The 10,185-nt window shown below is 61.4% G+C and overlaps 1 protein-coding gene across 1 annotated transcript; it reads left to right on the top strand.

Annotated features, from left to right (window-relative positions):
• Positions 1 to 380: 380 nt before the first annotated feature.
• LINJ_32_1520 (putative phosphatidylinositol 3-related kinase) lies at positions 381 to 10,016 on the top strand (the record flags this gene model as incomplete). The annotated part of the gene is made up of 1 exon (XM_001467795.1): positions 381 to 10,016. One exon carries the CDS (start codon positions 381 to 383, stop codon positions 10,014 to 10,016), a length of 9,636 nt encoding a protein of 3,211 aa, XP_001467832.1.
• Between the last annotated feature and the right edge of the window lie 169 nt (positions 10,017 to 10,185).

The raw sequence follows: 10,185 nt of genomic DNA, 5'->3' as shown, positions 1-10,185 counted from the left end.
TGTGTGTGATCCGTTGCTGCGTTGATCTGAAGTGTTTGCTCTCTTGCTCAGGAGGGAAGACAGTTAACACTTTAGCTGCCGCCGTCGCAGCAGCACCATCTTGCCTGTCACCTCTGTATTGGGCGAGTGCCGACGTCATCATAAAGATACGCGTTCGACCCGCGGCTTTTTGACCTCAATGACAACGTTGAGCGTTCTTAACCAGTCCACTACCTCCCCTCCCGCTGCTGCTGCTGCTGCTGCTGCTCGCTTTCGTTGTTCTCGGGTCCGCGCTGAGGAGATACTAGATTGGCGTTTCCCGGTGAACGTATCACTATCCTGTTTTTTTTTTTCGATCGCGGAGCTGCTAGCCGCCATCGCTCTGGTAAGCGATCTGATCTATGGAAGCTGTCATTGACGACGAGGGCCTCGAGCCAGCGGCGGTGCGGCAGCGCACGGAGAGGGGTGTCTGGTCACCCAGCAATAACAGCCGACACGACAGCGCTGGCATCCGCGATGAGTTGGCTGGCATTGGCGAACAGATCAAAACGCTTCAGTTCCAGCTTAGTAGCAACCTCTCTCCCGAAACAAAGGTATCAGAGGTCGTCACGCAGACTCTGTGGGACTTGTTGTGGCGGCTACGCACGTTTCTCTTCCTCGCCTCCCCGTCTGCGGCGCATCAGTGGAGGATCGGCGGGGCACTCTTCAATGTGTATTATCGCCGCCACTACGGCAGGGATGCGGCCCACGTCGCAATCGCGCTTCGGCTATACTTGGTCCTCTTGCGTTTCACTGCTGTCTGCCCAGCCGCCGCGCTCCACGGCTGCCTCACTCTCTTTGGTGTACTGGCAGTGCTAAACGACCCTCGTCTGAGGCCATGGAAGGACACGTCTGAGAGGCTTCTCGAGGGCTTTCTTTTTGTGTCACGGGCGCTGCACCGCAGTGAGAATAATGTCTTCGCGCAACTCATTAACGTCGCATTTGAGCTGCTCTCGGAGGTCACGGCGCACTTCAACGGCTCGGCAGCGGAGACGGAGAGTGCGCTGTTCCTCCAGCTCTCCGTGGAGCCCGCAGCGGAGCTGTTGTCGCAGACAGAAGGCTCACTGCCGCCTTCCGCTTCGCCGAAATCGGCATCGGGCGCGGAAAGCCGAGCGCGGCGGCTTCAGGAGCTGTTCTCCACCTGCACCTGCGTGGAGACCCCGTACGAGGCGCGTTGCATTCAGGTCTGCCTGTTGCGGCTGGTCGTGCGTCTCAGCGAAGAGCGCCTGCTTCTTTCGCTTTCTCCCGACCGCGTGGGTCTTCTCTGTGACGTCGCCTGCCACCTCGTCTCTAGCGCAGTCCCCGGCGCTGAGGGTGGCGTGGTGAACCGCGTGCAGCACGATGCGGCGTGGCACACTCTTCGCCACTTCGCGGTAGTAGATCGTCGCCTGCTTCCGCACATACAGGGTCCTCTCATCTTGTCCGTCTTGGCGGCTCAGTGGAGCCGTCGAGGGGCACAAACGTGTTCGTCCATCTTCAACATAACGGTTGCGGAAAAGGCGCTGTTCGACTGGTGCCGGCGCCTCAGCACGGAGGAGCTTGACTCGCTCGTCGTCGCTGCGTATCACCGCGGCGGAGTGGGGCCTGATGGCCAAGACGCGATGACGGAGTGTCTCGCGCAGATGTGGGAAGTGGGGGTGCAGTGGTGCGCGGATTTATACACCAGCCCTAGTACGGCCGTTGACGGTATTGTTGCAAACACCGCGTCCTGCTCGGCGAGCAGTGTTTCCGCCATGGTCACGCTGCAGCAGTGGGTATGGCTATGTGAGAGGGTGTTTCGCAGCACGGTGGCGCAGAGGAGTGCGTTCGCAGGGCTAACGCAAATGGGTGAACCGAAGCTGCTCGCGGCGTACGACCACCAGTTGCAGCTTCTGGTGAGTGAGCTACCTCTCTCGTCGTTGACCGCCTCGCTACTGTGCACGCAGCTGCCGTCGTTTGCGGTGGAATCGGAGTTGGCTTTTCTGCCGAGCCGGATCCTATCCTTTTTCAACGGGCAAGCACTGATTGCGTGTGTCGCGGAAGTAGTGGACCGCGCGAAGAACTGTATCGATGTCTCCGCCTACCGTTTGCTAGAGGCTAATGCACTTGCAGTTCAGTCACGTCTCAAGGTGTCCTCATCGGTGGTCCAGTGCGACGCCGCAGCCTTTCAGAGTGCTCTGGCGGAGACGCTGCAGGTGATGCAGCACCACGATGCGCCGTCCTACAGCCTCCTTGTGCAAGCCATCATTGTCCTGGTGCACGCCTTTCCAGTAGACTCGGAGAACGGAGAGGTTCGCAAGTCCGACACTGTGGCGCGCGTCATGCAGGCGCTCGATAATAGTATCTCCTCTCGACACAACGGGAGTTATGCAGCTCTGGAGGTCGCTGCGCCGCTGTGGCACATGCTGGATCGAGAGACCGCCGCGACCCTTTTTCGTGCAGGTTCAGGGCTTGGATGGACTCGGCGACTGCTGGCGCTGCCCCCGCAAACCGCGACATCGGCGACAACAGCCGAGTTGTTTCTGTGCCGAGCTGCTGGACTCGCCGAAGCACTTCAGCACGCGCTGGAGGAGACGATGCTGAGAGATGGTGCCTCGACATCTCGCTCCACTTCGCATTCCCCCGCCCCGAAAGCTCTTCCTGGTGCTGTGGCGGCCCGTGGGCAGATGCCGGGACGCCTGCGGCGTGTGTACGAGTCGATTGCGAGTCATTTTCCCGTTGTTGTGCAACTGCTTCAGACTCTGGGCGCTCTTCTCACAACACTCCAGCGCGACGCGCAGTGGTGGCGCTGCATGCGTAACGGCAAAGGCGGCACGTATGCTGAGGCTAGCGGGGCCATAGTGGCTTTAGGAAATTTCTTTCGCCACGCCACTAGCATCCTCGTGCTGCTGCTGGACGCCAAGTACCGGTTCGCTGTCATCGCTGGTTCTGAGGCTGGCAAGGGGTGCAACGGCGCCTTGGCTGGTGCAGCACCGATCTGTGAGCGGAGTAGCACTACGAAACAGCCTCTGGCACAGGCGGCGACGGTCGTGGATGTGGACGACGACGATAACGCGGACGGCGTCTTCGAGGACAACGAGGAAGCAAAGAAGCCGCATCGACACCGAAAGGCAACAGCGAGCGGCGCCACGCTCAGCTCGAAGACAGGAAAGGCTTCAGCTAAAGCAGCTGTGGGCGGTGCACCGCAGGCCTCTAACTTATCCCAGCAGTCGATCGCGAAAACGAAGCAACTGGAGAAGATTGTGCAGCTGAACAGGTCGAAGCTCTTGCCCGCTCTGCTCGCCTTCACCCGGCGCTTCGTGTATGAAGGAAAGGGTAGAGGTGCATCACCTGACGCAGACGAGGTGCAAAACGAGGATGGCCGTTCTAGTCAGCGAGCGGCGGGGAGCGTGCGCAACCACGCAAGTGCCCTCGAGTGCGCGCTGCTTTCTCTGGCTTACACTTCCCTTGCGCTGTCCCCTCCTTTTTCGCTGAACGACGTGAACGAACTCTTCAGCCTCGCCTCTGTGGGCGCGTACAATGTGAAGGACAGTATCCTCTACTGCGCACTGCGCGAACTGGTGCTGTGGAGTCCACAATTGGCGTGCCGGGAGTGCGAAGCGGGCGATTCTGCGATGCCGACGCTGCTGCTAGTGCGACTCTCTGGGACTGAGCAGCTGCTGTCAACGGTACTTTCAGCGAGGCGAGATGGCAACACTACATACATCGCCGAATGCGGCGCGCAGATCCTACAGCTGCTGTGGTTCGGCCGACGTTTTTTCCAGCGCGCTGGTGATACACGGGCAGAAGCGGCTGATAAGCCGGAGAGAGAGCAGCGGCTGTCACTTACAGATGCGTCCGCAGCGGTGCAGGAGGACTGCATGGCCGCCTCTGAACGGGTGACACAGGAGGGATATGCGTGGCTGTGCCTCTGCTTCGACCTCTACGCGGTGTATCACAGTGTACGCCCCGCGCACAACGACACCGCTTTGGCTGTCATGGGCCTGTGCGTTGAGACAGCGCGGGGTGTGATGGCGGTGTTTTCGTGGTCGGCCACCGATCTCCTGCGCTTCCGCGAACGGCCATTTGTGTTTTCGTCCTTTTTCAAGGCTATCGTGGACAAGGAAGACCGCGACATGAAGGTCATCTTGACATCGTCACTGGATGTCCTGGGGCGCTATGTCATCTCGGCAGGTGTGGACCAAGCTGGTGGTGGAACCGTAGCGGCGACAGCCACGATGTCCACTGTTGTGCCGGGCGACGGCGTCACACGAGCGAAGCTGAAGCACCTCATGGACCAAGAAAAGATTGCTGACTGGAGAGCCGCAGCAGGGGCGCTGGCGTACGCCCTCTACGCGTACGGCGGCAAGCCGGCCGCGAAGCAAATGCTGTACCTTGCAGAGGCGGCGAGCTACGCCAAGAAGAGTATCCAGGACGTGCCGTCGATGGTGCGGTCGACGATCCACTTTGTTGCGTTTCACATTGTATCCCTCGAGGCGGATGCCCAGATGCTGGCGTACGACCGTAGGTGTCACAGTGGGCGAGATCACCGACGCTGCCTGAGCGGGGCAGCAGCTGTGCACGCCCCTCTTGCGGTCGTGGGAGGGTCCGCGCACTCACTCTTCGTCTGCGACCGGTCGGAAGGAGGCGACGGTGCGGAAGCAGTGGGCGTCGAAGACGCAAGCACGTCACCACCAGAGCGCACGACCACCGGCGAGCTGCACGCCGCGGAGGGTGACGGAGGTGACGCGTCGGCCAGCAAGGAGGTACTCGACGGTATAGCGTTTTCGGTCTTCGAGCGGGCACTGGAGCAGTTGGTGACGCTGGGCGAGGCGGCCGAGACAGCTTCCGCGGTGGAGAACTCGCTGCGAAAGCCGGTGGTGCGTGCAGTGGCGGCGGAGGAGCTACGCAAGAATATGTTTGCCGTGCTGGACGCCGTCTACAAGGCCATCCGCATCGAACCTGCGGTTGCTTGCCGCAGCGAGGGCGCCGACGCGACCGACAAAGAGGAAGCAAGCGCCGCGCCACCCGTGTCGCTTCGGACGCGGCGTCGATGGCTGCTTGGCTTGGCATCCTTTATTCGTTTTATGGGTCCGCAGACGACGCCGATCGCGCTGATGCTGCCGACGCTACTGGGTCACTGTGCCCGCTTTCCCAGCCTGCTCCCATCGGTGTGCATTGTGTGGAGGGAGCTGATCTGCGCCTGCACAGACGAGTACCTCGCGGAGTCGGCCGCCGCCATCGTCCTGAGCCTCGTGAGCCTCGAGCAGCAAGCTGCCCTCGAGAGTGAGTCGAAGGGACTCTTGCTCTGTGCCCTACGCCACCTGTACACCCGCACGGAGGCGGCAGAGTTTTGGGACTCGTACAAGGTGGTTCTCGGAACCTTCAGCGAACTGGTGCGTGCCACCCTTCACTCGCGACACTCCGGCTGCGCCGAGGCCGCGGAACGATCGGAAGAGAGTCGCCGAGACAGCGCGCACGTTCTCCTCCTGGGGTTTGCATCTGTCATGCGATCTGGCTCGCTGCAGTCGAGCACCGTCTTTGTCCGCGCCCTCTACCAGTACCTCTGCGCTGCAGATGAAGCAACGCGCCGGCAGCTGTCCCACGCGGCCGCCGACCACCCAGAGGTGTTGCAGACACTGCTGCGATGCACGGAGGCCGACGCTGACAGCGCCCTGTACGCCATGCGGTGCATTAGCATTCTCGGAGCCGTCGCTGCACCGAATGCGGCAGCGTCGACAGGCGCGCGGTGGGCCACTAAGACTGCCGATGACGAGCGGCGAAGCTCATTGGCCCTCTCCTCGGCGTCTGCTCTTGACGCGTGGAACCGGATGACGTGGACGCAGTCCTTCTACCTGGACGCGGAGACGGTTCTGAACTGGCGCAAGTTCTCGTTTACACTGCTGAGGGACTACTTCCCTCGGGTGTTCGCAAGCACAGCAGACCCGGTGCTGCACAATTGCATCGCCTTTGCGGTGCAGGAGCTGATTCGTGCCTCGACTCGGCAAGAGCGTCTTCAGCACAAGGGGGTCGAGCTGCGCCGCGAGGATATCGTGCACGTCGACGAGCTGGACCGTTATATCTGGTGGATGCGCCTGACGCCGCATGTGAAGCAGCTCCTGGGCGGGTTCACGACAACGCGGTACTCGCTGACAGTGAACTGGCAGACGCGCCTCCGCTCGCCGGAGTACACGCCGTCGCTTGAGTATCGGCGCTGGCTCTTTGCCTTCTTCAACCATCTTGTCATGTCCTGCGAGGGCTGGTTCGCGGAGATGGTGCAACCACTACGGAACGTCGCCAAGAAGAATGCCTCTCTCGTGCTCTACTTACTGCCGTACCTAGTGGTGCATATCCTGGAATCCGGCAAGGTGGAGGACGTCCAGTACATCGAGCACGAGGTGAAAGCGGTACTCGAGGCCGCCGCCGGGGGGCCGAACGTCGCTGTCTTGTCACTCCGGTCGCAGAGCATCTACGAGGCGAGTCCTGAGACCCTGTCACAGGAGGAGCCGCGCGAGCACGCACACACCGTGCTCAGTCTTCTCGAAGATGTAGAGCAGCTGCGGTGGACGCTGCTGCGCAATCGCGGACGCGTCACGTGTGTCTTCGAGCCGCAAGAGCAGACGGAGAGCCTGTGCATCCGCCTTGCCGAGATGTATGGCGACTTCCTGCGCGGTATCCCGTGGCCGCTACGTTGCCGTGCTGCCCTCCGCATCGGCAGCCACATTCGGGCCCTCCGCAGCGTCGAGAGTCAACGCCGCATTCCTGGGCTGGCGTCCGTCATAGCAGCGGTGCCGCTGCAGCGCATTTTCGCGGCGCTAAAAGATCGCGAATCTTCCCGCTCCATTCACCGCGCCTCGCCTGGACTCTCGTTGGAAGACACGGCCTTCTCCTTTGAGAACAACGGCGACTGGCTGTCCGCGCTGGGGAGCTCGGAACTGGTCTTGCAGCATCGCCCGCACAGCGGGCAGCACCAGCTGACAGCGCTGCACTGCATGAATGAACTTGGGGAGCTCTACATGACCTCGCGCTACGCAGCCTCCCTGCTAGCTTCCGCGTCGGTATCCGACAGTGACGTGCGAGGGTTCGAGGCGAAGGAGTGCTTGTCAGGTGCCGCGCTCAAAGGCAGGTCGACTTTTTCACAGATGGTGAGTGAGGCACCAGGAGGAGCAGCAGCGGTCAGCGACTTTGCGCAGCTGCGCCACCACGTGCAGGCGTACGCGAACGAGGCGGCATGGCGACTCGGCCAGTGGGACACGCTGCTGCCGTCGAGCACGGCTGCTAGCGCGGCCACTGCGCCGGTGAACTCGGGGATGCCTACAGTGGGGTCTGACGGGGGTCGGTCGGTGAGCCTTGCCATGCCCGCCGCGTATCTCCAGCGAGCCCTGTCAGGAAACGGCTCTCTTGCCTTTGTACGGTGCGTAACCGACAAGGAGCGTGCCAAAGTGGTGCCTCTGGTTCGAACTCCGTGCCAGGAAGACCTGACGGCGCAGGGCTACACTGTCACGCTGCTCTTGCATGCACTCGGCGATGTGGATGCCGTGTCGGAGCTGTGCGCCAGAGCCTTCATCACAAACGGCAGCGGTCACCACTGCTGCGGGGACGGCTCCGACGCGTCCCAGTCGAGTGCGCCAATGATGAAACTGGCTGCACCGCTTCTGCCGTCATCGGTGAAGGAAGAAATTGCGAGCCTCTTGTCACGGCGGGAGTCCTACGTAGAGGACACCATCGCAGCCCGCGAGCCGCTACTTGCGCTTCATCGCCTCATCTACCGCGAGCTAGACATGCCGCAGAAGGTGGCGGAGACGTGGCTGAAGCAGTCCGAGCTGCTGCGCAACGGCGGTCTCGGCGAGGCAGCCCTGACAGCGGCCCGCCAAGCGGCTTTCGAGTGCCGGGAGCACGTGACGGCGACCAGCTACTACGTCTTGGTGGCGAACCTGTTGCACGATACCCAGTCGCCGACACCAGCGATGGAGTTCGCACGCGAGTGCGTGGCTGATGCACGTATCCCCGCCACCACCCGCGCACAGCTGCAGATATTGCTCACGAACTGGCTGATTGAGACGGGTTCGGAGCGGCCGGAGCATATCTTTGCCGAGTACGAGAAGGCGCGCGAGCTGGACCGCAAGTCGGAGCTGGTTCATCACCAAATGGCGCTCTTCTACGATCATCTGCATACCCTCGCCAGCAACGCAAGCGAGGGCGCAGCAGCCCAGCTAACAGCGGCGGCCACGTCACCGACATCGAGCAGCACCGCGAATGTGTCGGCGGCGGTCATGTATAACGCGGCACTGCAGCACCAGAAGGAGATGGTGGACTCTATCCAAAGGTGTGCGACACGCGCCATCGTCCACTTCGGCGAGGCTCTACTGCGCGGGGTCGAGAAAGCGTCGGTATCGCTGCCGCGCATGCTCACCTTGTGGCTCGACAGCGCCGTGTTTCTTGGCGGCCTGATGGGCACGACTGTTGGCAAGCTGGACGGCACTACCTCGGCGGTCCTGGGGGAGATGAACAATCGAATTCGGGAGTTCGTGCTGAGCACGGTGCGGCCGGTCATCCCTCCAGCTGTCGTGATGACGGCACTGCCGCAGCTTCTTTCCCGCCTCGGTCATCCCGTGACAGCGGTGCGCAACGTCTTGACGGACATCGTGCTGCACCTTATGGATCACTTTCCGCAGCAGTGCCTCTGGCTGGTGCTCCCGATGGCGCTGAGCAAGGAGGGGCCCAAAGAAGTGGTGGAGACGCAGATCATCAAACCTTTCGCCGACAACCCTCGCAACGAGCGGGTGTTGCGGCACGCAAAAATCCTCTGCGACACTCTGTTGACCATCTGCAACTGCTCTGCCAGCCTCTTTCCGAAAGAGAAGGGGCTCACGCAGCTCAGCCCCGTACAGAAGATCACCCCAATGCTGGCCACGGCCAAGTTTATCGTGCCCGTGCTGTCGAACTTGACCCCGGACATTCGCGCGAGCTCCAGCGAAGACGTATTTCCCACGGCGCCGTGCTTTGACCACTTCGACGATCGCGTGGTCGTCATGCGGTCGCTGCAGAAGCCGAAGCGGATTTGGGTGCACACAAACGACGGCCGCGAGATGTCGTTCCTGTGCAAGGCGAAGGATGAGCCTCGCAAGGACATCCGTATGATGGAGGTGGCGGCGCTCATGAACTCCTTCTTCCTCTCCGACCCGGAGGCGAAGCGGAAGCGCTTCTCGCTACGCCGCTACGCCATCACCGCTCTCAGCGACGACTGCGCCGTGATTGAGTGGCTCAACGATACAACACCGCTGGCCAAGGTGGCGATGGAGTGCTACGCATTGGACCGCTCCGGCGTGCACATCTCCTCCGTCAAGAAGTGGATGGCCCTGGTGGATGAGAAGAAGATGAGCAAGATGGAGCTTTTTACCAAGTACATCTTGCCCGAGGCGCCTCCCGTAATGCATCAGTGGCTGGACCGGACGTTTGCGAGCAACCAGAGCTGGTACGAGGCGCGCACGCTTTTCACGCAGTCCACAGCACTCTGGAGCATCGCTGGCCACATTGTGGGACTCGGTGACCGACACGCAGAGAACTTGATGATTGACATGGAGCGCGGCGAGCTGATGCACGTAGACTTTGCGTGCATGTTCGACAAGGGCGAGAAGCTGGAGGTGCCGGAGCAGGTGCGCTTCCGACTCACGCAGAACCTGACGGACGTGATGGGTGTGCTCGGTGCCTACGGTCCTTTCCAGGCCACGTGCGAGGTGGCACTGAGGTGTGAGATGAAGAACAAAAGTGCCGTCATGTCCATCATTGAGACGCTTCTCCACGAGCCACTGATGGAGTGGCGGCGGCAGAGCAGTCGCTCACACTCGTCGAACGGTCCGAAGCAGCTCATGGAGCGTGTAGCACGTCGGCTTGATGGGTTTCTCGACCTGTACTCGGTCCCCGCTCAGCGTGATACGCTGTCGCTGAATGTGGAGAGCCAGGTGGCGAAGCTTATTCACCACTCCTCCGACCTGAACAACCTCTCGCAGATGTATATTTGGTGGATGGCGTGGATTTGAGGGCCGCACAGAGACGTGCCGTGCTGGAGGGGCGCGTAGTCGAGCGGGACCGGTGTCTTATGCGGGTACTAGAAACGGCGAAGAGCGGCACCCACATCCGTGCAGTGCCATTATCCGTTTAGACAAACGATAACAGGGCAACGAGGAGCGAAGTATGAGATTCCCTCGG

Source organism: Leishmania infantum, chromosome 32 (assembly GCF_000002875.2).
Source record: "Leishmania infantum JPCM5 genome chromosome 32".
Classification (NCBI taxonomy): domain Eukaryota; phylum Euglenozoa; class Kinetoplastea; order Trypanosomatida; family Trypanosomatidae; genus Leishmania; species Leishmania infantum.
Note: the sequence above shows the minus strand (reverse complement) of the source record. Positions and strands in the feature narration are given on the sequence as shown.